General features: G+C 45.0%; 1 protein-coding gene across 2 annotated transcripts in view; it reads left to right on the top strand.

The window, feature by feature from the left end:
• Positions 1-9806, top strand: part of CPLX4 (complexin 4) — a 28302-nt gene extending 18496 nt beyond the window's left edge. The window contains exons 3-4 of one of the 2 annotated variants that reach the window (XM_080973693.1): positions 6547-6675; positions 9176-9806. In XM_080973693.1, coding sequence (XP_080829819.1) covers positions 6547-6675; positions 9176-9403 — 357 coding nt within the window. In that variant the 3' untranslated portion in view covers positions 9404-9806. The remainder of the gene's footprint in view (positions 1-6546; positions 6676-9175) is intronic. The other variant, XM_080973694.1, reaches the window with a different exon arrangement.
• Positions 9807-22634: the final 12828 nt, after the last annotated feature.

Genomic DNA, 22634 nt, shown 5'->3' with positions numbered 1-22634 from the left:
CAGGCAGAATCAGAAATCCTCTACTCATTTGCCATGCCTCAGCTTGCAAGAGAGAGGAATACCAACTATTACTTAAACTGGCAAACATTCAGCTCAAGGGTAATGACCTTGCTGCCACTGATTCTGCAGCAAATCGAATAGAACTGGGCTACAGAAGAATCTGGCACCAGAATCCATTTGATTCCAGGGAAACCTGGGTTCAAGTTTCGGTTTTGCTGTGAAACTCTCTCAGCCTAACCTACCTCTCAGAGTTTTTTGGGGGGATAAAATGGAATAGCCCCCATTACACTTCCTTGAATTTCTTTGAAGACGGGCAGGAATGTAAATGTAAAATATATATTTTGATGGGCAGTCTGGTATAAATCTGATATAGTACTCTCTGGTTAAAGTGATGTCTGGTGTTTTTTAAAAATGTAGGTAGCTCTCAGAAGATGTACTTTAGATTTTAGTCTGTAAGAGGCCCCAGGTTCCGATGCAAGACTTAAACCTCCAGGGTATTTGGGGCAGACTTATATGACAAAACATGTCCTTAATGAACCTTAATCCTATTAATAGGATTGTCAGGGTAGATTTGTCATTGAAAAGATGTTTTCATCCATGAGTCCTATGGCTTGCTCATAAGTGGAACTCTATTGCTGGAATGCTAAAGGGGCACAGAAAGTCACTTAGTGCAGGATTTGATATATATAGGGACTCTCCCCACTAAATGTCCTCCCGGGTTTACATGGCTATTTTGCAAGCAAATGTGTGTACATCAGGTGTATGTCCAACCTCTGCAGTCAATGAACAGTGTCTGTAATGACTAGCAGCTATCAATCTCTGTATCCCCTACGAATTTATCTAATCCTATTTTAAAGTCATCCAAGACGGTGGCAATCACTACCTCTTGCTGGAGCAAATTCCATAGTCTATGCACTGTGCGAAGAAGTACTTACTATTGCCAGACTTGAATCAGTCAACATTCAGCTTCATTATAAAACAGGGAGGAAAAATCATCTATCTGCTCAGTTTGCCCATAGCTATGCCCAAGAAGGTTAGCGGTTTGAATCCCCGCAACGGGGTGAGCTCCCGTTGCTCGGTCCCAGCTCCCACCAACCTAGCAGTTCAAAAGCACGTCAAAGTGCAAGTAGCTAAATAGGTACCACTCCGGTGGGAAGGTAAACGGCGTTTCCGTGCGCTGCTCTGGTTCACCAGAAGCAGCTTAGTCATGCTGGCCACATGACAAATGCCAGCTCCCTCGGCCAGTAAAGTGAGATGAGCAGCGCAACCCCAGAGTTGTCCGCGTCTGGACTTAATGGTCAGGGGTCCCTTTACCTTTTTATGCCCAAGACTGCCTCTGCTGCTGCATCAGAAGGTGGGCTGGGGCTGGGTAACTTGAATACCTTGGTTCAAGTCTGACCCTCCAGAGCAGAAGAAGAGAAGAAGAAGAGTTTGGTTTTGATATCCCGCTTTATCACTACCCTAAGGAGTCTCAAAGCGGCTAACAATCTCCTTTCCCAGTGTGGTGTAGTGGTTAAGAGCAGTGGACTCGTAATCTGGTGAACCGGGTTCGGTTCCCCGCTCCTCCACATGCAGCTGCTGGGTGACCTTGGGCCAGTCACACTTCTCTGAAGTCTCTCAGCCCCACTCACCTCACAGAGTGTTTGTTGGGGGAGGAAGGGAAAAGGAGATTGTTAGCCGCTTTGAGACTCCCTAGGGTAGTAATAAAGCGGGATATCAAATCCAAACTACTCTTCTTCTTCTTCTTCTTCTTCTTCTTCTTCTTCTTCCCTTCCTCCCCCACAACAAACACTCTGTGAGGTGAGTGGGGCTGAGAGACTTCAAAGAAGTGTGACTAGCCCAAGGTCACCCAGCAGCTGCATGTGGAGGAGCGGGGAAGCGATTACCAGATTACGAGTCCACCGCTCTTAACCACTACATCACACTGGCAGGAGAAAACAAGCTTGTTCCCTCTTCTGTGTGACAGCCCTTGAGCTATTTGATGATATCTCCTCTCAGTGTCCTCTTTCCCAGGCTAATCATACCCAGCTTCTTCAAACGTTCTTCGTAAGGCTAGGATTCCAGAAGAGGTCACCCTCTTCTGCCCGCATCCCAACTTGTCAATATCCTTCTTAAATTGTGGAGCCCAAGTCAGAATAGAGTGGGACTATTACTCAGGGCCATCTTAAGCATATCCGGCGCCGTGGTTCAGAGATTCCTGCATTGCAAGGGGTTGGCTCTCCCACCTCTACAGTTCTATGTGGTGAGGAAGGCCCCTGGCAACCTGAAAAACATGAGGGCAATGTTCCTTGAACAGAGGGCCAGGACTCATCTGTGGGCCTTGGGCCATTTTCAGATGGGTCTTAGTACCACATTCTGACCAGTGACCCCTCACCTGCTTGACCAAGCCCTAGGCCTTGTTATAGGCATTGGTTAGACCAATGTGGTTGGGAGGCACCAATGTCTCAAGGCTGAGGGAGGAAGGAAGTTCTCCCTCCTCTGAGGGGAAAGGGGCAAAGGAGGTGCTGAAGGAAATGGGATAGAAGGAGGGGGAAGTGTTATAAGACAAAGAAGCGAATGTAAAAGAAAAGGGCAGTGGTTGTGGTATTGGTGTTGGGAGTAGTGTACAAGCTGAGTGAGAATGGGATAAGAAAATGCAGGAGATGGGTATTAGTACTTTGAAAGGCATGTAGGTGTAAGGAAGGAGAAAGTCTTCTTCACTTAGAGCAGGCATAGACAAACTCGGCCATGCAGATGTTTTGGGACTACAACTCCAATCATCCCTAGCTAACAGGACCAGTGGTCAGGGATGATGGGAATTGTAGTCTCAAAACATCTGGAGGGCCAAGTCTGCCTATGCCTGACTTAGAGCATCAGGGTCAGTAAAAAAAATTGGCAGCATCAAATAAAATGGGGAGGCGGAATCACAATACCTCTTTAGCACAAGGAAAACGGAGCTATGGGACTCCTTGCCACATGCAAAATCCTCTGGCAAAGAACTTAGCAATTTCCACAGGTGGGTTAGGTATTGGTAGAGATAGAGAAGGATGTAACTGTCAGCTGATTATGCCAGACTCTGCCTCCTTCTGTCACCATTTTGTGACTGGTGAACCCAAGTAATTTCCAGTCATCTCGTGGGCTCTGGGGATAGGAGGTTTCAGAACCCCTGACTGAGGGGATCACAGATTTCCCTTTTGGTGAAGGCCAGGGGTGAAATAACTGGATGTGGGTCTACTTAGGGCTCTTCGGAAAAGAGATATGAGACTTTATACAGGCCCAAGAGGATTTTATTTCTTACTGAATCTGTTTAATTGACCTATATGTGTTAGCCAGGCCAGCATAATGAATGGTTAGGCAAGAAAAGCAGTTCAGTACCTGCAGTGCCACCTGGTGGTGGAGGATAGTTTATTTCCCACCCATAATTGTGTAGAAAAATCTTTTGCTGAAAAGGTCTGAACAACAGCCATTTACATTTGTTTGGATGAGTGAATTGCTACTTGTTAGTTTGTATTATTTATGGATCATCTTCCAATGGAAACTTGCTCAAGGAAGGGGAACTGACATTCTTTTATCCTCATCTGTTTTGGTTTGTTTGTTTAGTTATATTGATAAGCCCCCTAAAGTAACACAATTCATTAGAAACACGTAACAAACCACTAAATAATTACTGACAGCAGCAGCAACAACAACAGTAACCGGGTCCTTCCTCCTCTAACTGCCTGCTGAAAAAGATACATCTTTAACTGAAGGCCCAAACCACATTCCTTGTGCTGAGAAGGCAGCACAGGCCGGTCAATATGTTCTGACAACTGTTCTTTTAAAAAACATATTGTTACAGAAAGAGGACAGGTAATAGTGAAGTTCAGTCACCGAAAGACATTCAAAATAGGATGCCAGGTAGCTAGGGGAGTGGGGTGGGGAGAAATTTGATTCGGTTCATATTTAAAGGTGAATCTACCTAATTTCCAATTTATGGAACAATATGCAAACTGAAGCGCAGCCATCCCTTAAATTCTTACGTTTCTGAATTTTGCAGTGCCAAATGATGTGTACAAAAATGCATAAACAAGAGCAAATTGTGCATTGAAATGCATATGTTAGTGAAAATGACATATAAGGACGCATTTTTCAGGGGGAAGTGCTTTACTTGGACAAAATTGTATCTTGGACAAAATTGCATGCAAAAATGTTCATATTAGGAGAAATTCGCAGTTAAATGCTGATGAATTTTCATAATAACTCTTTTTTAAAAAAGGAAAAAAGGAAATTGATGTGGAAATGTAAAAAACTGAACTCAAGAGTGGAAAAATGACAGACTGGGAGAAACTGGAATTGACAGATCTGCCCATCCCTAGATGCAACCCATTCCTATGCAGGCTAATTCAGAAGTTTGTCTCAATGGGCTAACTCTAAAGTAAGTTTGCATAGGACTTGCTGTGTTTCCTATGGCATTGTTTCCTATATATCTACTGTAATGCCTTCTTGATGGGACCAGTCCTTTCTTCAGACAATGGCCATTTTGTTTAGATTTTTGCTGTGATGGACCCAGGCTTTCTATGTACAGGATTTGTGTGTGTTTTTAAAAAAAAAACAAAAACACACACACACAGTTCACCCATCAAAGATAAGCATTAATGCTTCATTAAATCTCCAGAACGAACGCTGACAGCAGCTAAAGGCCAACAGGAATAAGCATCAATGCTGTCAGCAGGAGGTGTTTCAGAATGTAAGATGGGATCGTGCATCTGAATAAAAGTAGGAGCAAATGAATGAATGAATGAATGAGTGTGCACACAGTGCATGAATAGGCACAACCCTTCAGGAGCAGAATGGATTGGCCAGCTACTTAACCAGTTATTTACTCACATATTTATTCTTGGTAGACAGAAGTCCAGCGCATTGTTCTGCTTTAGCATTTGCGAACCACAATATTCAGGAACGAGCGTGTCACCTGATACTATGGTGTTTGCACTGAAATAAATGAGGAAAGTGTATATGTATAGGCAACGGCATAGCTAATTGCTTCATACAATAGATGGATCAGAGAATTGTAACAAGGTATACATCTGAATCCACATCTGGGTCTAGGAAGGAGGAGGAGGAGGAGGAGGAGGAGGAGGAGGAGGAGGAGAAGGAGAAGAAGGAGAAGAAGAAGAAGAAGAAGAAGAAGAAGAAGAAGAAGAAGAAGACTATTTACATCCTGCCCATCCTGCCCCAGCTACTCTGGGCAGCTTCCAACATAATGAAAACATAATTAAGCATTAAAAATTAACAAAATCCCCATACAGCATTGCCTTCAGATGTCTTCTACAGGTTGTATAGTTACTTATCTCCTTGGTTAGGAGGTCACATAACTCCATACCCTCCAATATTTCTCCAATGAAAAGAAGGGCATCTGAAGGAAAAGTGGGACATTCCAGGATCAAATCAGAACCTGGGATGGCGTCTGTAAGTCCAGGACTGTCCCTGGAAAATAGGGACACTTGGAGGGCCTGTATTGCTATTAATGATTTGTTTTCTATCACTGTGGACTGGCTTGATGAAAAGTGGTAAAGGTAAAGGGACCCTGATCATTAGGTCCAGTCGTGGCCGACTCTGGGGTTGCGCCGCTCATCTCGCTTTATTGGCCGAGGGAGCCGGCGTATAGCTTCCGGGTCATGTGGCCAGCATGACTAAGCCGCTTCTGGCGAACCAGAGCAGCGCACAGAAACGCCTTTTACCTTCCCACTGGAGCAGTGCCTATTTATCTACTTGCACTTTGTGCTTTCAAACTGCTAGGTTGGCAGGAGCAGGGACTGAGCAACGGGAGCTCACCCCGTCACGGGGATTCAAACCGCCAACCTTCTGATCGGCAAGTCCTAGGTTCTGTGGTTTAACCCACAGCGCCACCCGCGTCCTGTTATAAAAGAAGCAAACCAACCAACCCATGAGAGTAGATGGAGTTTCCTGCTCAGCAACTGACACTTTTCCAAGTTTGGTGTGATTAGGGTGGAAGGATTCACAATACCAACTGTGCTCTGTTTGTGACTTTCTTGGGGCGTTTGGAGTAACTGCCATGATTAACTGTGTCTTATGAGAATATAACCTCGTTTATATAGTGTGAAAGTATGTTCCTATCGAGCAGGTGGTGAAACAACGAATCTGTCAAATGAAAAGGGAGATGACCCATGCCTGTTAGCTTTCTTAAGAGAGAACAGGTTCACTTTTGGCACACACAATAAAAGGCAATTGAGTAGGCCAGATTTTACATTTCTGGGTAATTTTATTGTTCATTATTTCACCCTTCTGACTGTAACAAAAAAGCATGTAGTCTGGCATGAATATGATGTAGTGGAAAAAAATATGTATGAATGGATAGTAAAGGCTGACTTGGAATGAAAGAGTTGGTCAGAAAAAGTGACTCATGGTGCTTCTAATTTAGCACCGTGAAGCTGGCGGCTTGGTAGGACTTAAAAGCGGCTGAGTTCAGAACGAGCCACTGCCATCTTACCACCATTCGTTAGACCTGGAGCTCAAGGGGGGAAGACATTTCAGTGCCAATTAAACTATATCTCCCCCCACTTTCAGCTTTCACTTGGCAAATGGCTGAAAAGAGCAACTCCATGTCTCAGGGTCCTTATGGCTAATCGGTGTTCCTGTAACAGTCAGGACGCAAGGCTTTGCTGCCAGGAAATCCTGGCTCAGTTCATGCCACATGTGACGGATTTCTCCCTTCACCCATTTCTGCCAGTGGTTGACTCACTACAAATCCTTATCCTGAAGGTCTTGTTTATATCTGTAAGTTAAATGTAACAGTGTGCAGCGGCTCTGCATGCAATCCAAGTCACAAGTCAAATCAGGGTGCCTTGAGGTGTCATTGTTTTGAATGCCAAGGTTGAATCAGGATGTTAGCAAGGTGTCCCAGGTCAAGAGTAGCAACATCCTCTCGGCCTCCAAAGCCTCGTTTGCACACATGAAATGCTGCAGAGGTGTTTCTTATCCTCTATCTATCTATATATCTACCGGTATCTATTTATCATCTATCTATCATCTATCTATCTCTATCTATCTATCTATCTATCTATCTATCTATCTAATCTATCATCTGCGGTGGTACCTCGGTTCTTGAAGGTAATCCGTTCTGGAAGACTATTCAAGTTCCGAAACATTCGAAAACCAAGGCGCAAAGGGGTACCTGAAAATTCAATTGAGAAAATTGAAAAACACACAGAGAAAGCTGTCCGACTTCTGAGGCGCGTTCGAAAACAGAAGCATTTACTTCCAGGTTTTTAGCATTTGGGTTCCGAAATGTTTGTCAACGGAGACGTTCAAGAACCGAAGTACCAGTGTATCTATCTATCTAAAAGCAAAACTAAGCTGACCATAAGGGGAATGGCCTGTTGCTGTTTAAGTGAGGAGCGGGGGAGAGAGAGAGAGAGAGCAGGGCAGGAAGATGGATAGCTCTTAGCTTTTAATCAGAGGGAATTATTTTGCCAGGGCTCTCCAATCACTGTGCATTAGGGGAGGGACCTTGATGGAAAAACATTTTGCTTCGTGTCTGCTTGTTGCTCTCTAGTAAGTTCTGTCTCTCTGGAGCATGGCTGCTTGGAAACTTATGGTGAACCAGGCGGTGTCCCTTTTCTCACAGGCTCCCATCACTTTCCATTTTTATTACCAACAAATCAGTTTTATTTTCATGCCGTTTTTTCTTATTGCTCTTTTTCATTTTGTTTGTGCCATTTCTGTGTGTGTGTTGAAGAGTATTTGTAGTACCATTTGTTTACCAGTGCTATTTTTTTCATAGAAAAAGAGGTGCCGGAACTCACCATGAACACCTCCCTTGTTCTCTTAGAATGGCAATGGCAGCCACCGGAGAGGTGCCGGAACTAGGAGAGAGAGAAGAGGGGTTTTCTTCCACCTCTTTCCCTCACGGCCGTTAGAGAGACCCTTTGCCATAGCTTGAGCAAGGATTTTACAGACTTAAGCCTTCTAATGCATGGAGTGCTTTGGGATGGGAAGGAAAGAGGCAACTGACCGAAGATGAATTGCCCAGGGCTGCAGCTGAAATTTTTTATATTCTAGATCCCCCTCCTGTTATTTTTATTACTTGAAAATGTGGTAAGCTAACATGGCTACACCAGAGGGTGCTCTCAGTCATTCTGATCAGGGATGCCAACTTGAATAAAATATGGGGGGAGCCCCACCCTGTATTATGATCACAATACATGGGGCATGCATGTCGTTTGAATGGTAATCCCCATCAAATATTTTATGGGGGGGCTGAAGGGACCTCAGCCCCTAGAAGTTGGCTCCTATGATTATAATGACAGGGACACTGGACTTCTGCCCCCAAACCCTACCCTGCCCCGACAGCAGAATTAGCAAATTTATTGTGCAGAAAAAAGAGTTGCACGACAGGGCAGGGGAACATAGCTGTCAACCTTCCCTTTTTTGGTGGGAAATTCCCTTATTCCAGCACCGTTTCCTGATGCTTCCCACTGCTATCCCAGGTTGTTAGATATCCCGTAGACTGTCCCTGGGACAGGTGAGGCTGCTAATCCCTTATTTTTGAGGCTGCTGATCCCTTATTTTCAAATCTGAAAGTTGACAGGTATGCGAGGGAAGTCCTGCTCACCCTGAACGGGGCTGAATATTTGTTTTTGCAACTGCAGCAATGGCTGCATTGCTAACTGGGCATAGAAATATTACAATGTTTTTGTGAAATATAAGAATCCAAAAATCCTTGTCCTTCTTCCTTGATGGCATCTGTCTGTCTCAAGACACAATGGAAAGGTCTCTCCACTGGTCCAACCACTGGAGAGCTACAGCGCCTGCCGCGGCTGTGGAAACCAGTGTAAGAGAGACATGTTTTATTGCAGCTGGGGCAGATGAAGGAGTCCAGGTTTGCTGTCATTCCTCCTCTGGTCCCTGCTGTAGATACGCAGCCAGACTATTTGTCTCCAGGCACTGTGGTCATCTGCAAGGGATTTGAACACAGAACCAGACACAATGAGAAAACAGGAGATAAAAGAGTTATAGCAATTGCTATTTTTTCCCCCGTCTGAACTTACAAGCATTACAGGAAGTTTTTATTGGCGCACGATTTAGATTTGACTCGATGGGATAATTTAAATTTAAGTTCTCCCTGCAGAACATGCTCATCACTTCTTTTACTTACCATATATTCCTTTCCTGTTCCCTTTCCCTCCTTGCTCAGAGTGAATTAGATGAGAATCAGATCCAGATGGCTGGGGACGACGTGGGCTTGCCGGAAGACCTCCAGAAAATGGTGGCGGAAGATCAAGTAGAGGAAGAAGACAAGGATTCTATACTCGGGCAACTTCAGAACATCCAGAACATGGACATGGATCAAATCAAAGAAAAGGCCCAAGCCACCTTCACTGATATTAAACAGGCAGCTGGGGAGAAGTGTTCTGTAATGTAAATAGAGACATTTGCAAGATCTGTATACAAATACCCCATAGAAATGGAAGGCTGTGGCTGCCACTCACTCTCTACCCGTCCACGAGGAAAGATGTGTGTGTGTGTGTCCCCAAAAAGAAAAAATCTGGTAAATAATAAGGGTATGTGTGCTGACATATGATGGTGGAGGCAGAAGGACCCCAACATCACAGGTAAATATCCAAACCTAAAGCAGCAATTGCAAATGTTGTTGTTTAGTCGTGTCCGACTCTTTGTGACCCCCTGGACCAGAGCACGCCAGGCACTCCTGTCTTCCACTGCCTCCCACAGTTTGGTCAAACTCATGCTGGTAGCTTCGAGAACACTATCCAACCATCTTGTCCTCTGTCGTCCCCTTCTCCTTGTGCCCTCCATCTTTCCCAACATCGGGGTCTTTTCCAGGGAGTCTTCCCTTCTCATGAGGTGGCGAAAGTATTGGAACCTCAGCTTCAGGATCTGTCCTTCCAGTGAGCACTCAGGGCTGATTTCCTTAAGAATGGAGAGGTTTGATCTTCTTGCAGTCCATGGGACTCTCAAGAGTCTCCTCTCTTTAGATTTTAGTATTTGCAATTGCAAATACACTTGCTCATATAGGTCCCTGCCAACGCCCATCATGGTGTCAGGTTCTGAATTACGTGGCAAGAGTCACTTGTGAATGGAAGTATTCTCAACTGCTTAAAATTATTTTGCTTTGCAGGATTGAAGAGAAGTGCGGTAGTTCACACCTTGGGTTATTAGAGCAGACTTTCCTAGATAAAAAAATATTAGAGTTGGGGTGTTTCTATTCTACATGAGGACTTTGCTGAGCAGAAGATATTCCTATTGTATTCCAGTGGGGGCAGTGATGTCATAGAGTAGGGTTGCTGTTCCATCTGCCCCATCCCAGCATGCACCATGTGGGTACACCATAGAGACAGGAAAAGGTAAAGAGTGATCCTCGCATGCACACTCCTTGGCTTTGCTTGCAAAGCAAGTCTTTTTACAGAGAGCAGGTGTGTCCATAGAGATCGGGAAAAGTAAAGCGTGATACTCGCACACACACTTCCTGGTTCTGCTTGCAAAAACCCATACATTTTGCCGATTTTTAAAAAAGTCTCCCCGGATGGTGATTTCACCCTTGGAATCCCGGACATGTCTGTAAAAGTAGAGTAAAAGCAGAATATGTTTAAGATAAAACCTACTTACACCTTCCAAACCTCCTCTCACCCTATTTATAATGTAGATTTTATATTTGCTTGAAAGCAGAGAACCTTTCTTTAAAAAAGAAAAGAAAAAAGTCTCCAGTGTTGTTGTTTTTTCAGAACATTAACTCTTTTATCACTGCCACTTTAATACAGGACATATTATTTAACCAACTCAGAATGCATCAAATCACAGAACTACTAAAGGTTTTTCTGACACCTACAACTTTCAGCCAAATGACTATAACTTCGCTAAGGCTTATTCTGTGGCTGCTATCTTTTTCTTTCCACCCCCTGTGCTTTTAAGAGCAGCCCAGTGCAGAGAAGGTTTTCTCATCGATTACTCTTAATAATAAAAAAGTTTAAACCATAACGGAGCTGCTGTATTGCTGAATGAGTTCTCCAACTTTGGAGTTCCCCCAAATATTGAGGTTTCCACTTCTTGCATGAATGTTTACACGTACCCAGAAGGCTTAATAGAAATATGTCAAGTGTTAGCATACAAAATGAAATATTAAGGCCGCATCCAAATTTCCAGGAGCGCTTTCTGAATAGTGATTGGCCCAAGACCTTACAGGGAAATTTGCAGCTGAGTGGAGATTTGAACTTGGGTCTCCGCCACCGCCATAATCCAGCACTCTAACCTAGCCTTCCACAATCTAGTTTGTTTTGAACTACAACTCCCATCAGCCCCAGCAAGCATGGCCATTGCAGTCCAAAGCAACAAGATGGCACTAGGCTGGGGGAAGGCGGATCTAACCACTGGATTCACACTGCCTCTCAATAAATGGCATGGCCAGACTCATACGCATGTTTGTTCACGTTACTTGCACTGGAAAATTCAGGGAAGTGCAAATTCCCAAGGATGCCTTGCTTTGGTTGTGCATATCGTTTTGGAAAATGCAAATTAGGAATGTCGCATTTAAATGTGAACTGAGCCGAATCTCTCCCCCATTCCTAGCCACCTCTTCCTTCTAATATGTTTCCTCAGATTTTGGACTTAGTTTTGCTGGCTGCACCAGTATTAAGAGTGTGGGGGCAGGGTAACTCCCATCTGAAAGCAGCCTCTGTATGGGCAAAAAGCTCTGTGGCTCTTTTTCATATTGCAACTCCAGGCACAGAGATTACTTGTTTCTAAGTACAGGGAAAATATACTTCTACATTTGACCCATGTGCAGATTTTCCATACTGTATCTCTTATGCCAGAATAATATTTCTGATATTCCTTATACTGGGTATGGGAGGGGGAAATGTAGTTATTAAACTTCTTCCTCCTACCAGCTGCTTTGGGGCATTTTGTTGTTATTATTGATTAAATGTACACTGTTTCCCTAATGCAATTATAGTACAGTGGTGTCTCGCAAGACGAAATTAATCCGTTCCGCGAGTCTCTTCGTCTTGCGGTTTTTTCGTCTTGCGAAGCACGGCTATTAGCAGCTATTAGCGGCTTAGCAGCTATTAACGGCTTAGCGGCTTAGCGGCTATTAACGGCTTAGCGGCTTTAAGAAAAAGGAAACAAACTCGCAAGAACTCGCAAGACGTTTCGTCTTGCGAAGCAAGCCCATAGGGAAATTTGTCTTGCGGAACGACTCAAAAAACGGAAAACTCTTTCGTCTTGCGCGTTTTTCGTCTTGCGAGGCATTCGTCTTGCGAGGTACCACTGTATTGCATGCCACCTCAGTCTCCGACTGGTGCGCTTACCCAGGATTCGTGTTTCCTTTTGGAAATGAGGCACAGCAGAGACTGTGGTGTCTTTATGATACAGTGGTACCTCGCAAGACGAATGCCTCGCAAGACGAAAAACACGCAAGACGAAAGAGTTTTCCGTTTTTTGAGTCGTTCCGCAAGACAAATTTCCCTATGGGCTTGTTTGCAAGACGAAACGTCTTGCGAGTTCTTGCGAGTTTGTTTCCTTTTTCTTAAAGCCGCTAAGCCGTTAATAGCCGCTAAGCCTCTAAGCCGTTAATAGCCGCTAAGCCACTAAGCCGCTAATAGCCGCTAAGCCGCTAATAGCCGTGCTTCACAAGACGAAAAAACCGCAAGACGAAGAGACTCGCAGAACGGATTAATTTCGTCTTGCGAGGCACCACTGTATATGGTTTATTTGCACATATCTACAACCTGAGTTTGCAATGGAGGGGTTCGCAACATCAACACCCCAAAAGGATCTTGTTTCTCCCTTAGCTGCAGCCTTGGGGTTGATCAGAGGTCTGACATAGCACCGCCCCCGCCCCCTCTTCCTGAACCATCCCAAGAAGAGGAGAACAGTTGTTTGCAGAAGGTCATAGTTCAGAGGCTGCAGAGGGGAGAAGCTGGGAAATATCGGGAGAGCAGCAGGGAGAAGCAAGGCAGAGACAGCTGACGGACTCAGTGTCTTTAGAAAGAATTCCTGACCACCACCCCCGGGCCAGGCGTGCATTGAGAGTAGTAGAACAGAAAGCTCAAAGGCAGAAAGCACAAATCAGCTGACACAGGGATGGTGTATACCGTAATAGGAGGGACAGAGGGGGTGGGACTTTAATCGGAGCGACACCATTATCTAAGAGGCGGCATCCTCCGTCTCTGTGAATATTGAATAAAATACCATGGTAAGAACATCTTGTTTTCCCAATTCCCATTTCTGGCTGCCAGCTGTGAGGAGAATCAGATTCCCTGAAGCCTGACACTCTCCCTCCCTGCTTGGCGCTTTTCTTCTAGGTCACATCACGCCCACTTTCAGCTCTAAACTCTGGCTATTGTCCTTCTCACTATCTGCAAGTTGTGTGAGGGGCCCCACCCATTTGCCATCTCACACAGAACTCCCTTTCCTTTGTTCTCTTTATGGCCCAACACCCAGGTGACTACCTCATCATGAAACTAGCCTGGCTTGTATTTTAACACTTGCAGGATCCAGGGATCAGAAGGCTTGATTAGGTTTTAACAGCTGTTGGACCCAGGGATTAGAGGGGCCTAGCACCCACAAAGACATAACAATATACTCTGTATTCTCAAGTCACTAGGGAAAGTTTGGGCTGAATCCCTCCTGCAAAATAGTGACAAGTCCAGTTCCTTCCACATGCTGCTACTCAGCTTTTAAAGAAAACAACTTGCAAAAGTTGAAAATGGCTGGTCCTCCAAATCAGGTGGAGGCTGCATGGACACGTGTGGGAAGGAAGGGGTAAGTTTATTTCACAAATCCAGCGCGGTTCAGACATAAGCCTCTTTCAGAAGACCTTCAAGCCTTTCTAGTCTGGTGGAAGGAAGGACAAGTGACCTGCTTCAGAACATAAAAACCCTCCTAGATCAGACTCAGGAGACATCCAGTACAGTGGTACCTCGGGTTAAGTACATAATTCATTCCGGAGGTCCGTTCTTAACCTGAAACTGTTCTTAACCTGAAGCACCACTTTAGCTAATGGGGCCTCCTGCTGCCGCCGTGCCGCACAATTTCTGTTCTCATCCTGAAGCAAAGTTCTTAACCTGAAGCACTATTTCTGGCTTAGTGGAGTGTGTACCCTGAAGCGTATGTAACCTGAAGCGTATGTAACCCGAGGTACCACTGTACAGAATCCTATTTGCCATGGTGGCCAACTCAGAATCTTTGTACTTGAGTGGTGAATTATAGAATTGTAGAGTTTGAAGGCACCTTGGGGGTCATCTGGTCCCCTGAAATGCAGAAATCTCATCTAAAGCATCCAGGACAGATGCTGAAAAACATCCAAGGAAGGGAATCCACAACCTGGAAAAGGAGTCCATTCCACTGTTGGACAGCTCTTACTGTCAGAAAGTTCTTGCTGATGTTTAGTCATAATGTCCTTTCTTGTAACTTGAAGTCATCGGTTTGGGTCCTAGCCTCCAGAGCAGGAGAAGACAAGCTTGCTCCATCTTCCATGCAGTTTAACCCTTAGCAGTTTAACTCTTTCTTTGCTGAGCTTATCTGGTGAGTTTCTCTTTGATAAAAGCTTATTTGTTTGGCATGCAAGAGTACTGGCAAATAGCACCCCCTAGAGATGATGACGTCGTCCCTTCTGTGAACAGAGTGGTGGAACTTCATCCCTGCTCAACTATGCCATTGGGTACATGTCTGAAAGACACATGAGAAACCAACGCCATTTGATTCCTGTCCGCATTCGGCAGGGGTTTTCCCCCCGTTGTGCACACAGCCAAGTAGATTTATTATAATAGGTAGCATCATGCTATAATTATCCCTGAAACTCTTTTATTAAAGAAGCAGGACCTGCTAATCTACAAGGTGCCTGGAAGAGTTTCTGATTATCGACTAATCCTTACTAATCCCTTACAAATCTTATCATTCACCTCATGGCAGCACCGGCAATATTTTCCCATGAAAATGAAGTTGTGGGTATGGACCTTTTGCAGAGAGAGGGAAACAGAGAGAGCACATAGGGGAAAAACCTTCTTTTTCAACAATACCATAACAGCGCAAGTGGAGAAGCTTTTTCCAGAGGGCCACATTCCTTGCAAGGCAATCTTCTAGGGGGCAGCATGCCAATGCTGGGTGGGTCTGACAAGAGCTGTCTCCTTGAAGACTTGAAGGGCACCAGCAGAAGTGCCAACTTGAATGAAATATTGCAGGTGAGCCCAGGTGAGCCCTGCTGTGCATAATCGATCACACGACACAGTGCATGCACACCATTGTAATGGCAATGCACATCAACTTTGCAGGGACCCAGCCCCCTCAAATATTTTATTGCAGGGGCCAAAGCCCCCATGGGCACTGGGAGTCGGCTCCTGGGGGCACCAGGTTGGCAAAGGCTGCCCTGTCGTTTTAGGTCATCTTGAACATAAGAGAGTGCATTATGCCCAGTGAAAGTTGATCTATTAGGGCCAATGGCAATGCCAATCTCAATCTGCCCTCAGGTAGACCCTACCTGCCTGCAACCAGTCGAGGGGCTGCCACCTCCTGCAACCTTCCTCCTCCTTAGTCCCAGGAAAATTGAACTGGATACCTTCTACATGCAAAACAGGTACACCTCCATAGAGTAGGAGACTCTTAATCTCAGGGTCGAGGGTTCGAATCCCGCATAGGTGAAAGATTCCTGCACTACAGGGGTTGAGCTAAATGAGCCACATGACCCCATCCAACTGTACAATTCGATTATTCCTATGACATCAGGGATGGGCAATTTGTAATATTATAAGGTTCTATGTTCCATTGCCATTGGCTATCAACCACAGGTTCCACATCCTTACCCCAAATAACCAGGGCCACCTCGTGGCGGCCCAGCCCATTTTGCCACCTGCTGCCCAAGTCTTGCTTACCAGGGTTGTGCAGCTGCTGTGGTGGCAGGGTTGTGGGGGCACCTGCAGGAGTGCCACCTTGTGAGATTGCTAGCAGGTCCTCCCACCAATTGTATCGGCATGTAATGAGATGTACAATAATCCACTCTACATGGTTTCTCTTTTTTTATCATCATTTCTTCCTTGTACTCTTATTGCACTGGTTTGCTGATGTCCTACAAAATACCAACAAGTACCTTGCAAAATAAAACAAACAAGAATCTGAAGGATACTTGGGTTGGGCATTGTTCTAAACACTTCAGAGCTGTTCTAAACTCTGCAAACTAGATTGAAAAGCACACATGATTCCTACACCTTTAAGGAAGTGAATAATTCGACAAGCATCATTTGTGTAACTCACCGGCAAGCTACCATTGCTAATACTCCCTTCTCTATACAACTACTAAAGGGCAGAACCCTGTCTTCTTTTTCACCCTGCTATAAACCCTTAATTACTTTTCCTTAATTAAGAAATATTAAAGTTCTGTTTATGAGAAGGAGAGAATCAATATACCAAAGCAGACTCAGTATGATTCTTTACAGACACAGAATTATTCTTAGCTCTGGTCTGAGACGATCGCTCTATATTCCTTTAAACAAACACACACAGACTTTGACTGCAAGCTGGCCATTGGCGATGGATCTCCAACCTTTTGCATTACGGTACTTTACTGAGCAAAGTACCTTACCTAAAAACACGGCACTAAACAAACCTAAAGCTCTTGACCTTTGAATTAAAATGTGACAGGAACATCTCGAAAATCTTATTGAAAGCATCTGGTGGTTTAGAGGAGCTAATTAAATTCGTCAGCACATATAGGATCAGCATTTTCCTGGTTTAAGGGGTCAAAGGAGAAAGTACAATCAGAATTACCAAACAAGTGGTTAATGAGATTCCATCAAATTTAAGGCTGATAGGAGTTAACAGGTTTGAAATATAATTATAGGGACCATTACAAGAGGAGAGGAGAGGAGAGGAGAGGAGAGGAGAGGAGAGGAGAGGGGAGGAGAGAGAGAGAGAGAGAGAGAGAGAGAGAGAGAGAGAACTGTTGTTCAGTGTCTCATCATCAATATATCAACAGGGTCAGTCTAAACCATGTTGCTCCATCATAATGAAACTCACCAAGTCATATTTTAGCTATATAGCCCCACTCCTTACTGATGAAGATGTGCTAAACAGGACCTCATTGTTTTTATGGAAGGCACTCTTCCTCCGAATACTATGTGACCGGCTGAAATTCAACCTGTGCAACTCCCCCCCCCCCCCCATTACGAAGAATGTGCTAATGGAGACAAGGACCTCACATTCCTATCTCTGCTCAGACAAGGAACTCAGTGAGTGACACGTCCATGGCCCAAGCATGGGAATGGTCATCGGCATGCATTGGGGGCCACGTCATAAAAGTCACTGCGAAACAGTCAAGCGCCAGCTTAGTAGAAATCAAACAGGAGCTGCTTCTGTGCCTTTAACAGCTGACTTTACCTAGAATTCCAGAAAACCCAGTAAAGTGTTTCTTGACATGGAATTGAAGCTATGGCAGGCATAGGCAAACTTGGCCCTCCAGATGTTTTGAGACTACAATTCCCATCATCCCTGACCACTGGTCCTGTTAGCTAGGGATGATGGGAGTTGTAGTCCCAAAACATCTGGAGGGCCGAGTTTGCCTGTGCCTGAGCTATGGGGAAACCTTCCCCTACTTGAGTCATGCATGTCAAGCTGCTTTTTAAGGGAGCTGTGGAATAAACACAACCGGCTGCTGACATCTGCAGCTCAAGCAGCTACACAGCTACAATGGCCAGCTGTAAAATTGGCAAGCCCACTTTTGTTTCTCTCAGACTCTCCCTTATTTATTTTGGAGGTGTCTTTTTTAAAAAAAAAAGTTTACAAAGTACAATACACTTAGAACACTGCCTTCAAATGCAAAAGACTAAAGCCAAGGTTGCAATGCTTTGTTATAAAGGTTTGGTTTTCGTAGTGTATGAGAGAAGGGTTATAGATGTACATTTTGAAGTGTTGGGTCCCCCATAACCACTCCCTTAGATAGGGTCCAAAATTTTAGGTAGATATTTTGTTCCTCTACAAACACACACACACACACACACACACACACACACACAAAAGCTGAAGAGCAGCAGTGCATAGCATCCAGAAGAGTCTGTGCTGGCCTAGCCCCCACTTGCCCCTCTGAAAAATGCCATGGCTTTTATTGCACACAATGATATGTAATATGTGCACACGGGTGTATCTCTGCCAGGGATGGCTGCCATATCAAAGGAAGCAAGCAGAGCGAAGAAGAAGAAGAAGAAGAAGAAGAAGAAGAAGAAGAAGAAGAAGAAGGTGGTCTTACTGGTGTTCCATCACATGGGAGCTGCCGGCTGCCACTGCCAAAGGAACAACAACACAACCCCGGATTTTCATTCTTCTTACCGCTAATAGGATCGCTAGAGCTCAGAGCCGTCATCCCATCAAGATAAACGTCTCGGGTGCCCACTTTTAAGCAATCTGAATTCAATTAGGCTAATTGGAAAACAAGTAAAGAAGGATTGCATTAATGTAGCTTTACTGTGTGAAACTCAAAAACCCCACCCTCATGGGAGAAGTGAAGCAGGTGGGGAGAGGAGACAAGTGCATTTGACAAATAAGTTGTGGTGGTTCGTTCACGAAAGACAGAGGTTGGCTTGGCAGCCTCACACTCTTCCTCCTTTCTGGGCTCCTGTGCATTTATTAACATGGGCAGTCCTCTCACAGTGGTGGCTGGTAAGATGGGGTTTGGTGGAGGAGCCAAGGAGGTCTCTTTCTTCTGGTCAATTTCTTCTGGTCTTCTTCCAATCCTCATCCCTTGCATAGATGCCGTGAACACCTAAGTAAAGCAGTAGTAAAAGCATGGAAAGGGCTCTGCCCCACTTTGCCCTGGATACTAGCCCTCCCAGCCCCCTCCCCATCTCTTTGAGCTTCATCCCTGATCCTGAATGGGGCAACTGTGCCTCTGAAGGACCAGGTGCGCAGCCTGGGAGTCATTTTTGACTCATAACTGTCCATGGAGGCGCAGGTCAGTTCTGTGTCCAGGGCTCCATCTGGTACATTGGCTGAACCCCTACCTGCCTGCACACTGTCTCACCAGAGTGGTACATGCTCTGGTTATCGCCCGCTTGGATTACTGCAATGCACTCTACATGGGACTGCCCTTGAGGGTGACTCAGAAACTACAACTAATCCAGAATGTGGCATCTGGACTGGTGATTGGGAAATGCCACTGAGACCATATAACACTGGTCCTAAGAGATCTACATTGGCTTCCAGTACATTTCCAAACTCAATTCAAAGTGTTGGTGCTGACCTTGGAAGCTCTAAATGGCTTTGACCCTTTATACCTGAAGGAGCATCTCCACCTCCATCATTCTGGCAGTTCCCTCATTGTGAGAAGTGAGGTTACAGGGAACCAGGCAGAGGGCCTTCTTGGTAGTGGCACCAGCGCTGTGGAACACCCTCCCATCAGATGTTAAGGAAATAAACAGTGATATGACTTTTAGAAGACATCTGAAGACAGCCCTGTATTGGGAAGTTTTTAATGTTTGGTGTTTTATTGTGGTTTTAGATTTTGCTGGAAGCTCTTCAGAGTTGCAGAGGCAATCCAGTCAGATGGGCAGCATATAAATATTATTATTATTCATCCCAAAGTGCCTTCAGGTTCTAGTTTGGGGGTTTTTTTAATGGTTATTTATATTTTATTGGTTTTGGTACAAAATTACACAAACAGAAAATGATAACCATAGAGTTCATTAAACTCACTTTCAACCCTGCTTTCTGCATACAGTGGTACCTCAGGTTACATACGCTTCATGTTACAAACTCCGCTAACCCAGAAATAGTACCTCGGATTAAGAACTCTGCTTCAGGATGAGAACAGAAATCGTGCTCCGGCGGCGTGGCAGCAGCAGGAGGCCTCATTAGCTAAAGTGGTACCTCAGGTTAAGAACAGTTTCAGGTTAAGAACGGACCTCTGGAACGAATTAAGTTCTTAACCTGAGGTACCACTGTACAGCACAGCAAAGGAAGGTGATGTGTGTGTCTCCTCCATCCTCTTTTGCTCCCCGTCCTCCATTTTATATTTAAGCAGGGCAGGCAGGTTCACAACCTCTCCATCAGCATTAGTGTGGCCCTCAATCTACCTGACTGTAACCATTCTTGCCAATGGGACTTCTCTGTCCAGAGGCAGTATATCTGGGACAAAGAACAAGGAAAGGCTTTCAAAATAAGCTCTCCACTGGCATCTGCCTGGCCAAACAGAATAATGGACTATTAGATGGACCTAGATGGTCTGATGCAAGACAGCTCCTTTGGCTGTTGCTGGTGGCAGGCAGCTAGGCAGACCAACCTGCGACCCAGACCAGAGAGGCAGGGCAAACCACGATTGGCTGTGTTTCCTCTAAGCTTTTGCCTGCATGCTGCTAAGGGGCTTATAGTCTTTTGTTTTCCCAGAGTTAATTCTTTTTACCCGTTGCCCTGCACTCCCTAATGCTGCCAGGGAAGGTTACCCTTTTACCGAGCCCATTTTGTGTGTGTGTGTTTATGGGATGGCAAAACAGAAGGGAACTGGGTGAAAGAGGAAGGAGACAAGTTAGCAGCATCGTGGAGGCAGCAGAGAACACACTCGAAGCAGTCAGCAGGGGAGTCATTGCGCCACTTAAAATTGCATGTGTCTTCCCAAGGAACTCTGTTAGTGACAGTGGTGCAATGTTCCTAATGCCTTGTCATTTGGACTGGGGCGTTTTAACAGGCATCCCACCTGTGCTACTCCCTGAGCATACAAGATAACACCAACTCCCAAAGCCCTAGGCTTCTCCTGACTGGAATTAAGGTGCCACAATTAAAAAGGCCCTGTCTCACTTAGGTGGCAGGTGGTGAGAAATACCTGCTGGCAGTCAGTGTAGACATGGCTAGTTGAACAAATAGTACAGTGGACGCTCAGATTGCTAACGTGATCCGTGTGAGAGGAACTTTCGCAACCCGCAGCGTTCACAACCTGCAGCGCCGCATCTGCGCATGCGTGGGTCACGATTTGGTGCTTCTGCACATGCGCAAAGCATGATTTAGTGCTTCTGCGCATGCGCGAGCACCGAAACCCGAAATTAACCTGTTCCAGTACTTCCGGGTTTGGCACAGTGCACAGCCCAAAAACATGCAACCTGAAGCGTCTGTAACCCGAGGTATGACTGTGTAATGTGTGATGTTTTAAAACTTATACCTTGTTATAAAATTGTACATTGTATAATGGCTCTTCATTTGTTCATCCTTTGAAAAACCATCTTTGACGGCAAATAACCCATTCCACACACACTTTTCAAAATGTGTGTTTAATGTAACATGTAGTAGCCATCTGATCTGTGATGGCTTCTTCACATGTAGAATTCATCAAGGGATGAGCCCAGAGTGAAATAGGTGTGTAGTTGAGTCCTTATGCAGATCTTCTTGTGTTGTTCTCAAAGGAGAACATAGGAGGCTGCCTTAAACCAAATCAGAGCTGCCATTATTTTCTCAGCAGCTTCAGAACTCAGCAACTCAAAGAACCTGGTGCTGGCTCCTGCCTGAAGCTGTTTGTTCTGGATGCTGCAAGCTCAATCCAGGCTGCTATGTTTCCTTAAGACACTGTGCAAGATGATAAAATGATACAGTGGCTGTCGGTCCAGTATACCCGAAGGAGTGTCTCCACCCCCATCGTTCTGCCCGGACACTGAGGTCCAGCGCTGAGGGCCTTCTGGTGGTTCCCTCGTCGCAAGAAACCAAGTTAAAGGGAACCAGGCAGAGGGCCTTCTCGGTAGTGGCACCCGCCCTGTGGAACGTCCTCCCACCAGATGTCAAAGAGAAAAACAACTACCAGACTTTTAGAAGACATCTGAAGGCAGCCTTGTTTAGGGAAGCTTTTAATGTTTAATAGATTACTGTATTTTAATATTATGTTGGAAGCTGCCCAGAGTGGCTGGGGAAACCCAGCCAGATGGGCGGGGTATAAATAAATTATTATTATTATTATTATTATTATTATTATTATTATTATTATTATCATTATCATCATCATCATCATCATCATCAGTGAGGTACCAGCAACTTCTGGGCATTGCAGTTTCACAGGACAGCGTTTGGCCTCTGGAACAACAGCCTACCAATGTGCTGATCAATTGTTACAACAGGAAGACACTGCCTAAATAATACACACAGAGAGAAAGAGAGACCCTGAATCTTACCACTCCAAGTACCTCCACTACTTATCTTCAAAATACCTTTCCTCCTTAGAAGCCCACTTTCCCCTAAAGCCTTTTTAAAGATCCCAGTCTCCAATCTCAAAACGGAGTGGAAACGGAAGTATGTGTTTGCCTACGTCTGTCCCTTAATCCCTATGCTTCACCCACTGTCAACTTCATTTTTAAGTAGCCAAGTGGGACAGGGGGCAGCTGCCCCCCCTCGATCCACAAATATTATCGAAAAGCATTGAAAGTACTCAGTTATCTGAGTTTCTGCCCGCCCTCCAGCAGAAGCCTGCCACCCGCAATGTCCTATTTACGGGGTGTTTTTTACCCGTGATTTCCCAAGAAAAGCTCAACAATTTTGATTTCCTGAAAAAAGCTGCCACCTTCCTAACAAAAATCCTGGCTATGCCCATGTTTCTAAGGTCTTCAATCCCCGCCTTAGAGGCAAAATTTAAACTGTAGACTCCTCAGGGCAGATAGCTGTCTGTGCTTTTAACATTTGTTTAC

Source organism: Podarcis pityusensis (assembly GCF_964106645.2).
Source record: "Podarcis pityusensis genome assembly, chromosome: 11".
Lineage (NCBI taxonomy): Eukaryota > Metazoa > Chordata > Lepidosauria > Squamata > Lacertidae > Podarcis > Podarcis pityusensis.
The sequence above is the reverse complement of the archived record's forward strand: the minus strand, read 5'-3'. Positions and strand labels throughout refer to the sequence as shown.